General features: G+C 41.3%; 1 protein-coding gene across 1 annotated transcript in view; it reads right to left on the reverse strand.

Annotated features, from left to right (window-relative positions):
* Positions 1 to 19,310, reverse strand: part of AP3B1 (adaptor related protein complex 3 beta 1 subunit) — a 340,812-nt gene extending 321,502 nt beyond the window's left edge. The window contains exon 1 of the mRNA XM_015419569.1: positions 19,072 to 19,310. Coding sequence (XP_015275055.1) covers positions 19,072 to 19,202 — 131 coding nt within the window. The 5' untranslated portion in view covers positions 19,203 to 19,310. The remainder of the gene's footprint in view (positions 1 to 19,071) is intronic.
* Between the last annotated feature and the right edge of the window lie 339 nt (positions 19,311 to 19,649).

A 19,649-nucleotide genomic window follows, 5' to 3' on the forward strand; every position in this document is an offset into this window, starting at 1 on the left:
ACTATCTGTATGTACTAACATAAAAGAAAACTGTTACAAAATGACGTATAGATGGTACATGACACCTAAGAAAATAGCAAATATGAACCAGAATATGTCTAGCAAATTTTGGAAATGTAAAAAACATGAGGGCTCATTTTATCACATGTGGTGGACATGTGATAAAGCTAGGGACTTTTGGACAAAAGTCCACAGTGAAATGCAAAAGATTCTAAAATGTTCTTTTAAGAAAACACCTGAAATTCTGCTCTTAGGTTTAAAAATGGAAGAACTAAATGTAACAAAAAAGACACTATTCTGGTATTTGATAACAACGGCAAGAATGATATATGCTCAATATTGGAAGCAAGAAAAAATACCAGATCTGGAAGAATGGATACAAAAATTTCTGTTCATGGCTGAGATGGACAAAATAACCAAAAAGTTGAACAACAAAGAGGACCAAGAATTTTTTGAAGAATGGAAGGACTTTAAGATATATTTAGAAAAGAACTGGGACGTGAGACAAAATTTACTATGTTTAGAACAATATTAAGTACTTGATGTTATCCTGAGTTTATCTATATGGGACATGAGGGAAATGCATTGCGGGAAGCCTTTCGGGGGAGGGAGGGAAAAGGGAATATTCAACCAATTGATAAAAAGATGTAAAATGTGATAAGAATGGAAAATAAAAAGTCTTTTGACCAAAAAAAAAAAATCAAGCTTGTTAGCGTTTGCAACATGGCCCATGAAACCCTTCACAAAATAATGAACTGTCATGAGAGCTAGCAAACTACCTTAATAGTACAAAGGACTAATACAGATCCATTCTCTTCCTGTCAAATTAGCTACAAAATGGGGAGACGTCCTTGAAATACCACAGGTGAGAGCAGGCTTTATTCAGCCACCTCTCTGAATATCCTCCAGGCCACCAGTAGGGGATCAGTCACCAGAGGTCGCCATGACTTCCAGGTGCACACACAGTCAGTCACCAAAGGTCACCAAGACTTCCAGGTGTACAAACACTCACATGAACGCACACACATATAAAAATACAACCTCCCCCCCCAAAAAAAAATAGCTACAAAAATGGTAGCAGGTTGGAGTGGCAAGCACTGGAGCAAGTAGCATTTGCTGTATCTTCAGCCAAGGGAAAACGTGAAACATGTGACAGTGGTAACTGAAGACTACGAGGATGTTTAGACTCACAGGATTTAAAGGACAGGAGAAGACTATTTTGGCATACAAGATGACTGGAGGGGGCAGTAAGGACAGCTTTAGGCAACAGTGTGTCATATGCTGCAAAGACTTGGCTGAGCAAGAGAAGGCAGAAAATTGAGATACTGCTCCTTCCCAATCAAAACTGGCAAAATTTCAGTGGATATTGTGTCTAGACCAAGGATGGTCCCTCTCCCGTACTCAGGCGGTGAACTCACAGCCACCTGGGGGCCTTGAGGTTCTCACTGGGTCCTGGTCCTTTGTTGAGGCTTTTTGTTTCTGGGTTCCCTTCGAGGACATAAGCAGACGCTCAGCAAATACTCCCAACACAGATTAAAAACCACGTCTGCCTTTATTCAAGCAATAAAGAGTGTTCGCTATGCAGGAATCACTCTTAAATCATGAAAATGGCAAAAAATACTCAAACCACTTGTGCTGGGCAGATGCTGAATCTCTGAGACAACGAATACTTACAAGCTTCCCTCCACCAGGTAATCATACCACCAGTCACCAAGGCCTTGATGTGTGCACCAAGGCCTTCTCTGGTATCGCTGCCCCCCACCTCATAGCTAGCTGACAACCAGATAAAAGTGTTTTATGCCCTGGTCAAGGCCACCAGGTCCTTTTAATTAATGCTCGGCCCAAACAGGCTGCAACTAACCTGTAAAAACTTACAGCTTGATCGCACTTAATGAAAGCCTCGAGATCTGTAAGTTCCGATCCTTACAACTGGGCATCTGCTGGGTAGGCAATTTATTGGCAAACTGTTCTCAGAACTTAGGAGAGTTTCACAGACAGACTGTGACTGCAGAACTCAATTCTCCCTGTTCTAATGAGCATGGGGGATAAAACACATGGCTGAGGTCCACTCCTAGTTTTTGTCACCAACTCCCAGAGGAAGGACCCAAGAAATTATCATTCAAATAGGATGCTGAATACTAAATCCTTAGCCACAGAAGTATCATCAGCTTGATTCCCATGACACATCATTCTGACTTGTTAGATGTCAGCATAATATATCTACTGTTGCTCCATACCACTTTTTTTAAATGCACTCTACCTTACTTATTGCTGTATGTCACCTAAAGTATTTTAAAGTATTTTATAATTATTAAATCTTAATTAAATCTCTTTTTTGAGCCCCCGGAGGGGATTTTTTATTATTTTTTATCACTACAAAAACTACAAAAGAAGAAAAGGGAGGGGAAACTACATATACGGGGTAAAGAAAAGAACCCACTACTAACTAAAAACCCAAGAGAGGAGATCCTCCAACTAGCTTAGTTACATCTAGTCTTCTCATCATTGATCCCTTTATAAACTGAGTCAAACATTTATAACACTTTTCCTTTAAAGCTTAAATTTAACTGTCTAAGAAACAGTACCCCCGATCTTCCCATAACAAAAGTCTCAAAGGCACATTTCAGAGTCCTTCAGCCTTTACTTCTCCTTTCCCCTTTTCTTCCGCAGCTTGTAAGGACTTTTTAGGGCTGCTGCCCCTTGCTCTGACAGAGAGTCCTCATTGGAAGAACCAGAGTCTAGCTCGCTGCTGGACTTGCTGTCCTCTTCTTTTTTCCCGTCCTCTGGCCTTCCCAGCTGAACCCTTAGGAATTCTTGAGCTTTCAGAACAGAGTCAATCTTTTCTTTTTTGTCTTTGATCTTAAAAGTGACACCTTCTGGAAATAGCCATTTATAGCCAATTGAGTTTGTCTGAAGAAAAAGCACCAGCTCTTTATACTTCTTTCTCCGTTGTCTTACTTCAAATGGAATATCCTTTAGCGTTCTGATGGTATTTCCCCCCACTTTCAGGGGTGCTCCAGCAACCGCTTTCAGGATTGCATCCCTCACATGCCTCTTTGAGAATCTTACCACAATTTCCCTTTTGCACTTTCTTCTTCACCTTCTGTGTAGTTACAGCCACTTCCTTTACCTTCTCAGCATCTTGCTTCATTATTTGTATCAAGTCGTTTATCTGGGTTTGTTGCACAGTAATGCTTTGAGTCACTATAGACATCTGTTCCTTGAGGTTATTCAGCTGTTCCAGTAGAGGGTGCATGTAATCCGCTATAGACTTTGCCACCTCACTGGTAACTTCCGGTTTCGGGCTCTCAGACCCTTTCGCTTTCAAAAGTTTTTCTCTGTCCTTCTTCCCTGCCATCTTTTTCATTTGTTTACTTTTGCGAATTTTTTAAAAGTATCTGAATGTGCGCTTGACCGCTTAAATTCGCTTTGGTAAGTACTTCTAGGCAGTTTCCCTCGCGTTTTCTTCCGCTCCCCCCCTCAATCGCTCAAAAGTTCGTGCGCATGGGAGGCGTCCCTCCCCCGCTCGTTTTTTCTCCATTTGGTGGGGTGGGGAGCTATCTTTTTCCCTTTACAAAACGCTTCGGAATTGACTCACGTTCATAATTGGTTGTTCAACCTCGCTTTCATTTAATTTCTGCCGCACGATTTCCTGCACTTGCCCCAGTCAGCGTCACTAAGTCCATTCGGTCTCACAGCACAAAGAACCGTCGGAACAAAGAGGCGCCTCAATTCTCTGGCATTCTGCCGTCAAAGAGGCGACTTCTTAGAAGTTCCATGGCCAGGGCCCCTTCACCGGGCCCCTGGGGGGGGTTGCGAGCCTGCGCACCCCCTTCTTTGGCTGGAGCGCAGCTTCACCCCCGGGAGGTCCGGGAGGTGAGTCTGCTAGCGCACTGCCATAAACCGGAAGTCTTAATTAAATCTTTTTATGCTGGTTCTACTCAATCTGTAGATCAATACTGTTTTAAAAGGCTGACTGTCAAAATATATGTACCATTGTACTATGCCTGTGTGTTCTAACAACACAACCTTCTTCGTAGTAGTAATACTCCAAAGGCAAAACACAGACCCCATATCTACCTCAAAACTAAACAAAGGAATGGTTATGTCAGGGGTGTTAAACATGTGGCCCACGGGGGGCTCCTATCTAGCCCGCCAAGAACTTGGCAGTCTGCTGCTTCCTTCTGGCATCGCAGCTCCTTTCCCCCAGTCTCTCCTATTTCCTGCTGGGCAGAGGAGAGGAGGAAAAAAGCCTTCCTTTGATTGGCTGAGGGCTTCTCCCCCTCGTCCTCTGGGGGGAGAAAAGAGCCAGAGAGAGAGAGAAAATGGACTCCTGTAGCACTTTTAAGAAGACAAGCAAAGTTTTATTCCAGGTATAAGCTTTTGTTTGCTTGTACACTTCTTGGGGGGGGGAGCTAGAGAGAGCATGCCAGAGAGAAAGACCAACAGCGTTTTATTCCAACTATAAGTTTTTGTTTGCTTGCACACATCTTTGTGGGGAGGGGAAGCTAGAGAGATCATGCCAGAGAGAAAGGCAGTCCTGTGTAAGACCAACAACCTTTTATTCCAGCTATAAGCTTTTGTTTGTCTGCACACTTCTTCGGGGGGGGGGGAGAGAAAGAGAGCACTATATGGATCTCCCTTTTCATTTCTAAAAGATGGAGGTGAAGAAACCTAACAGTACTGCTTGCATTCCTTATTAGTGAAAGGGAGCAAGAGTCCAGTAGCACCTTAAAGACTAACAAAGTTTCTGTCAGGGTAGGAGCTTTCATGAGTCACTGCTCACTTCTTCATGAGTCACTGCTCACTCATTCTAGCTGTGAGTCCATCTTTCTTTATACCTTGGAGAATGAAGTGATTTCAGACACCGAATGACAATAGCAGGCATTGGTAATGAGAGAAACAACCTAGGTCCAATTCAGCCCAAGGGTTTGCATTGAGCTTCATGATCAGTTGGAATTCAGCAGTCTCTCTTTCTAATCTCCCTTTGGAATTCCTTTGTAAGAGAACTGCTACTCTTTGGTCAGCAACTGGATGTCCTGGAAGGTTAAAATGTTCCCTCACTGGTTTCTGAATGTTGTAGTTTCTAATAGCAGTAGAAAAAGAGTCCAGTAGCACCTTTAAAAAAGACTAACAAAATTTGTGGTAGGGTATGTCCTTTTATGAGTCACTGCTGACTTCTTCGGTCTAATTTTCATTTATTCTTTGCATCCTCATGGACTGAATCCTCTTGTACCAAACTGAGGCCTAGGTTTCCTCTCTCATTACCAGTGCTGCTATCTCCATGCCTACTTGTTGTTGTTCAGTCACACAGTCGAGTCCTACTCTTCGCGACCCCATGGACCAGATCACGCCAGGCCCTCCTGTCCTCCGCTGTCCTCTGAAGTTTGCTCAACTTCATGCTCGTTGCATCTATGACACTGTCCAACCATCTCTTCCTTTGCCGTCCCCGTCTTCTTTGACCTTCAATCTTTCTCAGCATCAGGGTCTTCTCTATTGAGTGCTCCCTTCTCATTTGGTGGCCAAAGTATTTGAGCTTCAGTTTCATTATCTGGCCTTCCAGGGAATAGTCAGGGTTGATTTCTTTTAGGATTGACTGATTTGATCTTCTTGCCGTCCAAGGGACTCTCAAGAGTCTTCTCCAGCACCACAGTTCAAAAGAATCTATTCTTCGGCGCTCGGCCTTCCTTATAGTCCAACTCTCGCAGCCATACATGACTACTGGGAATACCATTGCTTTGACCATGCGGACTTTTGTTGGCAGGGTGATGTCTCTACTTTTTATCATGCTGTTTAGGTTCGCCATCGCTTTCCTCCCAAGGAGCAGGCGTCTTTTAATTTCATGGCTGCAGTCACAGTCTGCGGTGATCTGGGATCCCAGGAACGTGAAGTCTGTCACTACTTCCACGACTTCCCCTTCTATTTGCCAAGGAGTGATGGGGCAGGATGCCATGATCTTAGTTTTTTTGATGTTGAGCTTCAAGCCCACTTTTGCGCTCTCCTCTTTTACTTTGAGCAAGAGGCTCTTTAGGTCCTCTTCACTTTCTACTACCCCTCTGCATATCACACCCAATCCAATCAAGCTGGCAACTGCCATTCGGCATCTGAAATCATCTTTATAAAGTTTCTATATCCGGTACCTCGTGTTACATTTAATGGCACACATGGCCCAGCCTGACAAAGTGACAACCGGCCCTCGTAACAAATGAGTTCAACACCTCTGGATTATGTAGTGCTTGAACTAATAGTTAACATGTGATGGAAAAGGGAAGGCAAAATTCTATGCACACATGAATATACATACACACAGAAGTTTGTACTAACAAGACTCAACAGCAGTTATCTGTTAACATACTCCTAACATAAGAGAATATGAAAGTACTTCTATCCTCCACTTCTTAACCCTGCTATGTATGTTACAAGGCATTTTACTGCATGTAATTTGAGACAACAAGCATTTATTGTTCACACAGAGACAGTTTACAGGAGATTTGAACCTCATCTGAACAAGGCAAAAAGAAGAAAGAAATTACAGTGGTGGACTGGAATTGGATCTGTCCACTCTGCCTACCAGGTGACCCTGTATCACCTCTAGGTACAGGCACTAATGCACTGACTGCAGCCTATGCATGTGGATGCCACTACAGAGAGGAAAGCTGTGTGCTTCCTCCCCAGTTCTTTCATATTGAGCAACTATGTTGTTCAAGCCTATGTCCACCAGAATCCTTGCTTGCGGGTCTCATGCAAAGTGTGTGTATTGGATATGTGCAATTCTACTTATCCCACCACAGTATATCTGAGCCAGACAAAGCCTCTGTATCAACCACTCCCCCAATTCATCATAGTTAAGCATTTCCTCCTTTTTCCTCAGTGTATTACTACTGCATCACAGTCTATAACTCAGATTACACCATGCAGATTTATGAGCTCAAATTCATTAAATACTTATTTTACAGGATCCGCTATCCAAACCATTCATCTTTTCTGGCTCATACGCCTAATGAAACTGGCATACCACTATAGCAGGAGGCACAGTGCCACTCTAACAGATGGCCTTGACTACAAACATGCCAATGAACCAGTACACACATCAAGTTTAAATATTAGGATTGGACTACTCTACAAGAAATTCACCCATTCAATTATACACCTTTCCATGACTTTTAAATAGGATATGCTCAGTCAACACTAAATTAATTGAACAATTCTAAAAACACCTTGCATAGCGGCTGAGGTAAGTTTTTCAATTAATCTGGAATAGTCTTCTGCACAGAAAACTCAAGAACCAGTACTGTAAGGAAACTACCACCTTCGATCAGTTCACAGTAAAGGAACCATTTGCAAATCTCAGCAAAGACAATTTGCTTCCAAGCCATATTTCCCGGCAACATACGTCTACTCTACAGACTAAAGAAACAAACAAAAAAAAGACTCCAATAATTTATGAACACATTTTATTTGGCAGAAACCTAGTCTAAAAATGCAAACTGGTGAAGCTGAACATTATTCCAGTAAATTTTGCCATCTGTTAAAATGTTCATACATTCTGCATAGCCATGGGCATATCTCTTTTCCATATGATGTGTCTCCAAATTTTGACATTTGGTTAAATATTTCATTAACACTTTTATTGCTGCTAATGTGCAGTTTCCAAAGGTAAGCCACATTAAAGTCTTTATGGAATGTGGGCATGCAAAGTCTGAGCCTCCAAATATGGCAGAACTGGTTTGAAATGAAGACAGCCATCTGCTAGTTTCAACAATAGTTGTGAGAAGAACGTCTGTGCTGAAGCACATGAAAACAAACTATCCTGCACTGACAACACTCCATTTTAAAAAAAGACAAACAAGCTTTGTCTAGGAAATGTCAAAATACTGTACAGATTTCTTACAATCAGATAATCCTTAGCCCAAACTGAACCACGTCCCTATAATGGCACCAGGCTCTTTTAATAAAGTGATCAGATAAGTGACGCCATTAAGCCTTGATTTAGGGAATGCCTACCAATAGAACTGAATCATTAAACCAATTTTCTGTTCTATCAAGACATATGAGCTATTACTTTCTCTTCATGTCACTCTATCCTCAGGTGAACAAGACCTGATATTCACCCTGTGTTTTTGATATGGTTGAATTAGTTTCAGCAATCAAAGTAGTTTTTAAAGAAGTGGTGCATACTGAATAGTTTGATTATATTCTTCAACTACAGTTGAGGTTCCAGCAACAGATAAGATCTGTATGGAGGCACTCTACTTTCCACTGTAATTTAATTTAGAATTAACTTTCCCCATTTATCTTCAAGGAAGTAATGTATGTAATTGTTTAACTGTGTGAAATAATATAGCAAAATAGATTTTATGGGACTCATACTTTCACTACTTAAAGAACAGATTTTAAACTTGGTACTGCAGGTACCTGACCTAGAATGTTTCCAGTTTCTTCTTCAAAATACACATTAATATGCAACTTCTACAAATAAAAAATGAGCTATTTTGTTAATTCAAAAATAGCAAAATCGACACACATTTGTGATAACATCAGAATTTAGCTTCATCTTGTGGCAGATATTCCCCACAACAGCACTGCACAGAACAGCACTCAATGTAGCCAATGCAAGTGGGAAGTGAAAACCAGATGTTACTACTCCCAAAACACAATTCATTTTGAAATTCATTTCCAAAAAACCATCACACCATTACATTTTAATCAGCCTGTTATTGTGTGAATGGATCTAGAAAAACCAATTCAAATATATACTTGGATTTTCCCCCACTGTTCATTTGTCTCTGCCTTTTAGGTTTAGTTTATATGAGTTAATACATTACCCTGATCTGGATAGCCCAGGCTAGCCCAATCTCATCAGATCTTGGAAAATAAGCAGGATTGGCTAGGCCATTGGTGAATAATCTATGTAGAAAATTATGTGAATCTCATGTGCAGTTCTTAACCTATTTCCTGTACTGTATGAAACATTCAAAATTCTGTCATTTTGACATGCATGCTTATTGCTTTCACTGATGAAGAGCAACACTTTTAAAATCAATTTCTACAAAATCATTCTTCCTACTTTCCTATAATACCACCTCTTCTTCTTCTAATTCCACAAACAAGTTTTATGCTACTTGTAATAGCAACATGCAAATCTTGCTTAGGTCATATAACATATTCTACTAATTATCAATGGTCTTCTTGTCACATAACTGGCTGGAGAATTTTTGCTTGTTTTTTAGAACGGAATGAAACATCTTATTGTTAATCAAAGGGGAAAGTATGCTGTACCCTAGACAGAAAACCTGCAGCCTTGAAACATACTGCATGTAAAGGACAGATGCATACAACAATCAATCATGTCATTTGAAAAATATATTCCAAGTTGAAATTTAGCTTTACTCAAGACTGAAATGCTGATCAAACAGCCAATAAATGAAAACAAGTGAAAGACAAAATTACCACCAACCACCACTTGCATAAACTGGAGCAAGCCAGATCATTTGAAAAGTACTACAGCACTGCCAGAACATACTTAGGCTTTGTTCAGTCTCATGAATACATGCATAGAATAGGGGCAGTGTTTTCACCTGCATGCAGTCGATGCAATAAACAGATGGTACAAGACTGCCCAAGCTCCCATGATGGAATATGCAGGGATACTATCAGACACATAGGCTGTGGTCACACATGCTAAATAATCCACTTTCAGTGCACTTTCCAACTGGATTTTTACTGTGTGAACTGGAAAAATCCAGTTGGAAAGTGCATTGAAAGTGGATTATTTAGCGTGTGTGACTGCAGCCATAGAAAGATAGCTCATACTTAGGGTTGCCAACTCTGAGATGGGAGATACCTGGTGATTTTGGGGGTGGAGCCTGGGGAGGAAGGGATTTTGGAAGGACAGGATCTCAGTGGGGTATAATGCCATAAAGTCCACCCTCCAAAGCAGCCATTTCCTCCAAGGGAAGTGATACCTGTCACCTGGAGATCAGTTTTAATTCCAGGAGATTGCCAGGCCCCTCCTGGAGACCAGCAAACCACTCATACTCCATTAAAAGCAGAGAGTGTACTGGTTATTACAAGTGTTGTAGTCACTTGAGACTGTAGTATAAACAACAACATTTAGAATGCAATCCTGCCATTCCATTTAATTCATAGATAAATTCCATTAAAGCCAAATTAATTTGTGGGTAATTGTGCAGGACTATAACTGGCTCACCATTTATAAGAACCAAGGGCTTTATGAACTATTACTGGGATAAGGAAACAAAGACATAAGAGGAAAGCAATCTCATAGTTCCTCTTCTTGTAAATATTATAACTGCTCTTTCTTCTGGAGATTATGTCAGTGTGAAATCTTCTGGCAGTACTTCTCTGAATCTTTATCAACTTGCATGAAGCATCTCACAGTCCACATAAATAAATTAAAATAAATTAAATTACTAACATTTATTAGCTATAATAACCAAATAAACTGAGCCAGCAGCAGCACAGGACTACGTATAAGCATTTTACTTTGATCTACAATACAACTCATACTTCTACATCGTGACTATTCACTACATATTTTTTAAAAATAAAATAGCTAACACTAGTAATCTACTGTATAAACCAAAGAGACATTTTTGAAGCAAAGCTTCACTTGAAGCAGAAACTCTTAGAAAAATACAAATTGCAATTATATATTTTATTGGGTATGAAGAGAGGAAACACAAAGATTACTGCAAGTAAGTAACGCAACTGCATATTAGCAGTACTTCCCAATTTACAGAATGTAATGAAATCTTATTTGGTAATTAAATGCCAACTTAAACAAGATTGCCAATACAGATTACAGAACAAATGAATTCTAACTTTACAAAGAATTGCCTCCTGCTTCAAAGTTCTACAAGTTGTTCGACAGGACTCTACCCATGAGATTTCCTTACTCAGAATAGTATTTTTGCTACCTTCAGGCCTATACTACTTTGTCACCTCCAAGATGTGCCACCAAATTAACGAACAACTCTGCTTATATCAATTTGTTACAGATGCAATAAAACCTACAGATGCAGAACTTCTGGACATTTTGAAGCCATAAAGAAAAAATAGGTGTTTCACACTTTTTCAAGGGAGAAACAAAAATTGGGGGAAGGAAACAAAATGCATACAATATTTACTTTTTATAAAACACATTCTATATATTCATGTATAAAATTGTACTGCTTGGTATATTTATGGAATTTTAAAGCAGTGATAGTCACTGGGTGACCTTGGGTCAGTCACAGTTCTCTCAGAGCTCTCTGAGCCCCACCTACCACAGGGTTTCTGTTGTGGGGGGAGGGAGGGAAGGAGACTATAAGCTGCTCTGAGACTTGGAGTGAAGGGCAGGGTATAAATCCAACTCCTCCTTCTTCTGAGCATTGTTCCACAATATGGCTCCTGAAATCTGGGGCAGGGTTTGTGGTCTGGTGGTTCCCACCTTGAAACAGCCATTGCCAGAAGAACAGGTAAACTGCAAGCCACCCCTAAGATGCAGGCCTCATGCCAGGGCAGGAAGTAAATGTAGCTCTTTGGTTGATGGTAATTGCAAATGAGACTCCCCAAATTGCAGAGTGAGTACGACTATTTTCAAGTGACATTTCAAGTCAAACAATAAACCAGCGTTAGAGATGAAGTTGTACCCAAATGTAGGTATGCTTCTTCATTTATAAGCTAAAAAAACAAGGGAAAGACATAACAGGAACCATCAGTACTGCAGTAAAGAGAAGAAGCTTTTGATTTAAACACAGTGGCATGCATCCAAACATCAGCAGACTTTGTAAAATGAGACTTTTCCATCTACCCTCCTGCTACAGTCTACTGAGCCACCCAAAATTTAGTTCCTGGGTGTCAGTAGACCCTCGGGGCAAAGTGGGACAGGGGAGTTTGTGAAAATTGTTGCCCTATCTTCTACATAAAAATACCATCTCACTGGAGGAACTGTATAGCTGGCCACATGCCAGAGTCATCGGCATTTAACCCAGTATTACTTAAAACAATACAGACACCTACAATAACCATTTACCAGAGGAAACACTGGGTTAATGTAAACACAAGCAATGATCTCTTTCAAACTGCTGCCAATTCTGGGGGCGGGGGGGGGGATATAACAATGTCTGTTCCCAAGCTAATGCATCACAGCATTTCTTAGTAGTAAATCTGGATGTTGAGCTAAACTTCTGAAACTTTATCTACTCAGTAATGTATTATTATCATGTAATAATGTCATAGTAAAGGTTCCCTTGGTCGAAAGCCAGTCGAATCCGACTCTAGGGTTACGGTGCTCATCTCCATTTCAAAGCCGAAGAGCCAGCGCTGTCCGAAGACATTTCCGTGGTCATGTGGCCGGCATGACTAAACACCAAGGTGCACGGAACGCTGTTACCTTCCCACCGAAGTGGTACCTATTTATCTACTTGCAATTTCTTGCTTTCGAACTGCTAGGTTGGCAGGAATATCATAGTACCTACAGACAAAACTAACCATATAAAATCCATATCATAAATGGATATCTTGCAAAATATCAGTCAAGGTTATTTCTCTGATCAGATTCAGTTCTGAAAAATCAATAACCAAGTTCTTAATCCTCAAAGAGTTTAGAAAACTAAACATCTAAATGAAATAAAACAAGCTTCTTGACTCTTTGTTAGCTCATTATACACAAGATACAGACCAGTTCCTTTCATATGTACAAAACATGGTGTAACCTGAAGCAGAAAAAAGGATTTGAGGAAAGTACCTGTCTACAATATGTAGGAAATTGTAATTATTACCCAATAATATGAACTGTCTTAACAATTACTACAGATGGCATACATCCGAGAGTTCTGAAAGAACTCAAATGTGAACTTGTGGATCTCCTTACAAAAATATGTAATCTTGCCTTAAAATCTGCCTCCATTCCTGAGGACTGGGAGGTAGCTAATGTCACTCCCATCTTTAAAAAGGGTTCCAGAGGAGAGCCGGGAAATTACAGGCCAGTCAGTCTGACGTCGATACCGGGTAAACTGGTGGAAACCATTATTAAGGAAAGAATTAATAGGCACATAGTTGAACAAAACCTATTGAGGCAGACTCAACATGGGTTCTATAAGGGAAGATCTTGTCTCACTAACTTGTTAGTGTTCTTTGAGGGGGTGAGCAAACATGTGGACAAGGGGGACCCAATAGATGTTGTTTACCTTGACTTCCAGAAAGCTTTTGATAAAGTTCCTCATCAAAGGCTCCTAAGTAAGCTCAAAAATCATGGCATAAAAAGACAAGTTCTTTTGTGGATCAAAAACTGGCTAATTAATAGAAAACAGAGAGTGAGTATAAATGGGCAATTTTCTCAGTGGAGGGTGGTAAGCAGTGGGGTACCGCAGGGATCAGTACTCAGTCCACTGCTTTTTAACTTGTTCATTAATTATTTGGAGGTGGGAATAAGCAGTGAAATGGCTAAATCTGCAGATGATACGAAGTTGTTCAGTGGTGAAAACCAGGGAGGATTGTGAGGCACTCCAAAGGGATTCGTCAAGGATGAGCCATTGGGCGTCAACATGGCAAATGGGGTTCAATGTGGCCAAGTGCAAGGTGATGCACATTGGAGCCAAAAATCCTAAATATAAATACACATTGATGGGGTCTGAACTGGCAGAGACTGAGCAAGAGAGAGATCTTGGAGTTGTAGTAGATAACTCACTGAAAATGTCGAGACAGTGTGTGACTGCAATAAAGAAGGCCAATGCTATGCTGGGGATTATTAGGAAGGGTATTGAAAACAGATCAGCCAATATAATAATGCCCCTATATAAATCAATGGTAAGACCTCATTTGGAATACTGTGTGCAATTCTGGTCACCACACCTTAAAAAGGATATTATAGCTTTGGAAAAAGTGCAGAAAAGGGCAACTCGAATGATAAAAGGGTTGGAACACTTTCCCTATGAGGAAAGGTTAAAGCGCTTAGGGCTCTTTAGCTTGGAGAAAAGACGACTAAGGGGTGACATGATCGAGGTTTATAAGATTATGCATGGGAAAGAGCAGGTAAAGAAAGAGGTACTTTTCTCCCTTTCTCACAATACAAGAACTCGTGGGCACTCCATGAAACTGCAGAGCGGTCGGGTTAGAACGGATAAAAGGAAGTACTTCTTCACCCAAAGAGTGATTAACACATGGAATTCACTGCCACAGGAAGTGGTGGCGGCTACAAGCATGGACGGCTTCAAAAGGGAATTAGATAAGCATATGGAGCAGAGGTCCATCAGTGGCTATTAGCCACAAGGTATAGATAGGGACTCTGGGGCAAGTGATGCTCTGTCTTCTTGGTGCTTGGGGGGGGGTCAACAGTGGGAGGGCTTCTAATGTCCCGGCCCCACTGGTGGACCTCCTGATGGCACCTGGTATTTTTGGCCACTGTGTGACAGAGTGTTGAACTGGATGGGCCTTTGGCCTGATTCAACACTGGTGTCTCTTATGTTCTTACATGCTATCAGAAAGTATTTTAAAGAGCACAGAAGTTACAATGGTCATTTAAAACGTCACCTTAAAAAGCACCAATCATTATTCTACAAGTTAAAACATTGCCTAAAACAGGCATGTCGAACTCATTTGTTAAGAGGGCCGGATCTGACATAAATGAGACCTTATTGGGCCGGGCTATGTGTGTCATAAAATGTAATGCCAGGCAGTGGAGATATTATAAACACATATAGACACAAAAACAAAGGTTTGGGATTTTTTACATAAAATAAAAACATACTTAAAACATTAGCACTCTTTAACAGTGTCTGATAACTGACACCTCTTGCTCTGAATTACTGCATCAAAATGTCTGTGCTGTTGCAGTCTTGAGTATGCTGTTCACGTGTGTATCTGTAAGCTGCCAACCTATAATGACGCAGCAGCAGCAGAACTGGAAAAAGAAGCAGAAGACAGCGAGTTCCTGACAGCCTGATCTGGCCCCCGGGCAACATGTTTGACCACCCCTGGCCTAAGATTTTTTGGCATTCCTTCCCCACCCAACACTTTAAATTATTTCCCAGTCTTCAGGGGAAAAATGTCCCCTCCCCAGTCCATCTTTACTGGATGTTTCCCATGGGAGAGAGCTATCTTTTTTCAGTGCCAATTTTGAGTGGTTCAAGCTCCCTACCAGATTTTACCTGTGGGATGAAATTAACAAAGTAAAGTATTGATGAACTTCACCAAACAAAATTAAGTATTAATAAGCCTACTGACAACTGGATTTTAAAAAGTGCAATGCTGTTTAGGATTGCACTGTAAATCACTAACCTGGTTTAAAAATGCAGGTTTAAAAGATCATGAACTTCCTCACTCTATGAATAGGCCTAAAATTCCACTTTTGTAAAATCAGGTATTGACAGAGCAACTGCAAAGAACATGAAACACTGCTAATAGCATCACTTAATTGTAACAGATGCCACACAGTTCAAATTAATCATGTGTAAGCATGTCCTATTACTATATAAGCACTAAGGAAGATTTGAAGTTCAATTGTCTGGTACTCCCTGGTCCAAAAGATGCCAGGCTGGCCACGACCAGGGCCAGGGCCTTTTCAGTGGCGGCTCTGTGCTGGTGGAACAAGCTCCCAGAAGACATCAGGGCCCTACAGGACTGTTTGCAGTTCCACAGGGCCATGCAAGATGGAGCTCTTCCACCAAGGAGCCGCACCTAATAACTGAATATTGGCAAAGACCCTGTGCCCCGGAAACACCATCGGCAGCCTGTGCCCTGCCGGCATAAATGGACTGAGATAATAGCTTTAACATAAATGCAGACTGTATTCCCATTATGACTGATCTGCTACCATGTTCCGCCATTGCTATGCAATATTGATACTGTTACTAGCACTTTATAAATTGTTTTACAAATTTACTGTTTTATGTGTCTTAACTTTTTATGTGAGCCACCCTGAGCCTGCTTCAGCAGGGAGGATGGGGTATAAATAGAATAAATAAATAAAACTTGAAAACTCATAGAAGCCCATCATTTTTTCTTCTGGTTATGTCACAAATGATCTTGCAAGAAACGTCTTGAAACTTCAAAGTCTCCTTGAATTTCATTAAAACTCACACAGAAATTTTTCTCCTGCTTTACTTTTCAAAGGTTAATATTTTCCCTGCTGGTTATTTAACATATACACAATGTGTAGATCTAACAGTAAATTATGGACTATTGCTATGAACAGGCAAGCCTTGGGGAATCTTCAGGTTCATGCACTCTACCCCACAGCCTGTAGACAGCCAGATAATTAGATATTTCCAGGTTTTGTCTGCATCAAGCCTATGTGTGTACTTACAGTTCGGCTTTTCCTTTCACCCATTTCAGATATTCTGCTCTATTTACAAAGCCTACATAGACAATCAGCCAAAAGGATTATTCATCACAAATTGGAAGTCTTGGGGAGGAGGAAGTAGCGTCCCGTTTCTGTTTCAAATCATTTGTGCTTATTTTTCAGGAGTCGGTTAACTTTTTGAATCATTATTATTAATGATATGTCTATATACCACTTATGCATACAAATCCTTCAACTTAAAAAAGGGGCTGTGACAATCTGGACCTGTGTTGATAACATAACTATAGTCAATACGACATATAAAAGAGACAATTGCTTTACTGCCATTTAGTTTAAACATATTCCACCACAGGCTTTTAAATCTTGTTGTGACCAATGTTCTCTCTAAACTGTGGAGTCTTGTGAACAAAAATTCTACTTTGTGAGCTACTGGCATTAAATTTGTGAGCGAGTGATTTGGCTGCTGCATAAATTAGTTTGTTCTAGAGCCCTCCTTTCTGAGCTGAGACAAAAATGTGTGAGCCGGAGGCTAAAAAACTATGAGCTAGCTCACACTAACTCAGCTTAAAGGGAACACTGGTTGTGACCCCCCAAAAAAACACATTCCAGTCACAGATTTGTGAGCTGCTATAAGATTTTAATCAAATATTAATACCGAAGAAATTCTCTGAAAACAAATCACAGCAACAGATTAATGTAATACATATCCCACATCACAAGACTAAAACTAGCAATGACAGAGGGATTCATTTTCCTATAGATGTCCACTCATTCACATATACGTAAGAGAGTGGTTTTTTTAATTTTTAAAAATGAAAAACAGACTGTGAGTGAACTGAAACCCTACCCACCATTTCACCTAGATGTGCTCTAGTGCTTCCAGCAGTTATCTTCTAGTTCAGCTCACTTCTGGTGTCACCCAATGCTCTGTTTTTGTTTTTAAAAAGTAGAACTGCCACCCACACTCTGCTTCAGATCAGAATAGGTGGACAAGTGTACAAATACGCAAGGATCCACTCCCCCAAGATCATGTCTATTTTTGGCCACTTCATTTAACATACACAACTACCGTGTTTTCCCAAAAATAAGACACTGTCTTATATTTATTTTTTTCTCAAGAAGACACACTAGGGCTTATACCACAAATGCATACAAATCCTGCTAGGGCTTATTTTCTGGGTAGGTCTTATTTTTTGGGGAAACAGGGTAAACAGAACAGAGACTGCTGCACATGGAATCCGAGGATCAACTCAGCTGGGACTTCTCTCTTTCTCTAAAGGTAACAATATTATCAACTATTTACATAGGACAATGTTAGCAAAGGAATTATTTGCAGGACACTTGCACAATATAAACATAATATTCATACGCAACAAATGTCATTACTACTGTTTTCCTAGAGCATTTACACAGTCGTAACTGAACTCTATATTGACCATACTTTTTGTTCACGTGTGCCATCCATGCAATTCTCTACAAAATATATTCAATTTAATCATTTACACGGAACTATTCCAAATTAATTCTGAATAATCTAACAATGCAGATATCCAAGCATACAAACAGAACAAGGAAAAATATTAGGCAATAACCAAGAGAATTAAGTACTGTAAGCATGTAACTTAGTTTTATAAACACTTGAACGTGTTATCTTTCCAGGAAAATTACTAAAAGGAATGAACCAATACAAAGTATAGAGTACAAGTTTTTGGCCAAGTCAAAAGATTTTGTTCTGTTCAAATAAATGAAAATCACTGGCATAATCTACAGAGAAATGCTACAGTGAAATAAATAAAATAAAAGACATTTAAAAAACATAAACTTCCCCACCCCCACACCTTGTGGAAAGAAAACTTCCCCTTATTCAAACGTCCAGAAATAAGCAAGTCCAGGAAAAGGAACAGAAAAGTAAAATCATGTCACCATCCATGTGCCCTTCCTAGAAAAGCAATGATAATAGAATGCAGTGTATGGGCAGGAACAATAACAAATGTCCTTCTCCAAAAACCAGAAATCAGATTCAGAATGCAAACGACGGTTTGTCCAATCTCTCCATGGTGGCCAAGCCAAAAGAGAGTATTAAAAAACAACCCTCACACTTTCACCAACCCATTAAGTCCTGCCACAGTGTCTTGTGTGTGTGTGCCTTGTGTAAAGTGTCCCTTGTGTAAAGTGTCCTCAAATTGTAGTTGAGTTATGACGATCCCGTAGGATTTTCAAGACAAGAGACGTTTAGAGTTGGTTTGCCATTGCCTTCCTCTACTCATCTCACTTCCTCAGAGCCGCTAACAGGGCAATCCTGTGTATGTTTACTCGACAGTAAGTCACACTAGGTTCGGTGAGACTTACAGCCTAAAGAATACAAACTGAAAGGAGGGGCCGATCACTCTCAATGGGCACTTCATTTTTTCCCCATTCCAAGCACTTCTGTTCCACAAACAACAACCTCCCCGCCCCCTTGTAAACGGGGCTGGTTAAGAAGTGAGTGAACGACAAAGGACCACCAATTCCCGTTCCAAAATTTATCCGATTAGTAGGAAACGTCCATACATCACACTGCCACTTATTCAAATTTAAGGTACATTCCACAAATAACTCCGATGGAAACTGTTTCACAGGACTTGGGGAGGAGGGAACGAAAGTTCAACTGGCGTTTCTGGCCTCTGCAGAGAAGGCAGAGGTGGTCCTTCTTGGAGAAGCTCTGCCTCGGGGGCCAACCGGCGTCGCGCGCACACGCACCCCTCCCTTCGCCGCTCCTTACTTACTTTTTGGTGTCGCTGCTGAAAAGACCGAAGGCCGCCGGCATGGAGGGGGCTGTGGTGGGCGCCGCCTCCTGACCCACCTCGGGCTGAGCGTCCCCGACCTGCTCGTTGTAACCGACGTTGTTGGTTGACATGTCGCTACTTTCACGTTCCCCGTCGCCGCCGTTTGCCTGAAGCGTGACTCGCCCGCCCTCCCGCGGTTCTCTCACAATCCGGCTCGTTCCCGGAAGAAGGCGCCTAACGGCAAACGACGGCGAGAAGACTCGTCACGTGACAGGTGGCTGAAAGGGGCGGGGCAGAGCCCGCCCCAAACCAACTTTCTGCGGCTGGCGTTCCAGCGCCGCCGTTGCTAGGGGAACTCCAGGACTCTTCCCCGCCCCCCCGCCCCGCCCTGACCTGACCAAATATCTGGGCCCGAAGTCACGAGGACGCCTCCCAGTCACGAGCGTACGGAACTCCGGTTGAGTGAGGCCGTGTCACCCGCAGAGTCCGGTGTGGAGGCGGCAACGCCACATAGGCACCGCCGATGGGCGCCACGTATACAAAGCCAAACCCCTTCCAGTCTGATCTCGGATACATGC

Source organism: Gekko japonicus, unplaced genomic scaffold (genome assembly GCF_001447785.1).
Source record: "Gekko japonicus isolate JY-2015 unplaced genomic scaffold, Gekko_japonicus_V1.1 scaffold206, whole genome shotgun sequence".
NCBI classification, from domain to species: Eukaryota; Metazoa; Chordata; class Lepidosauria; order Squamata; family Gekkonidae; genus Gekko; species Gekko japonicus.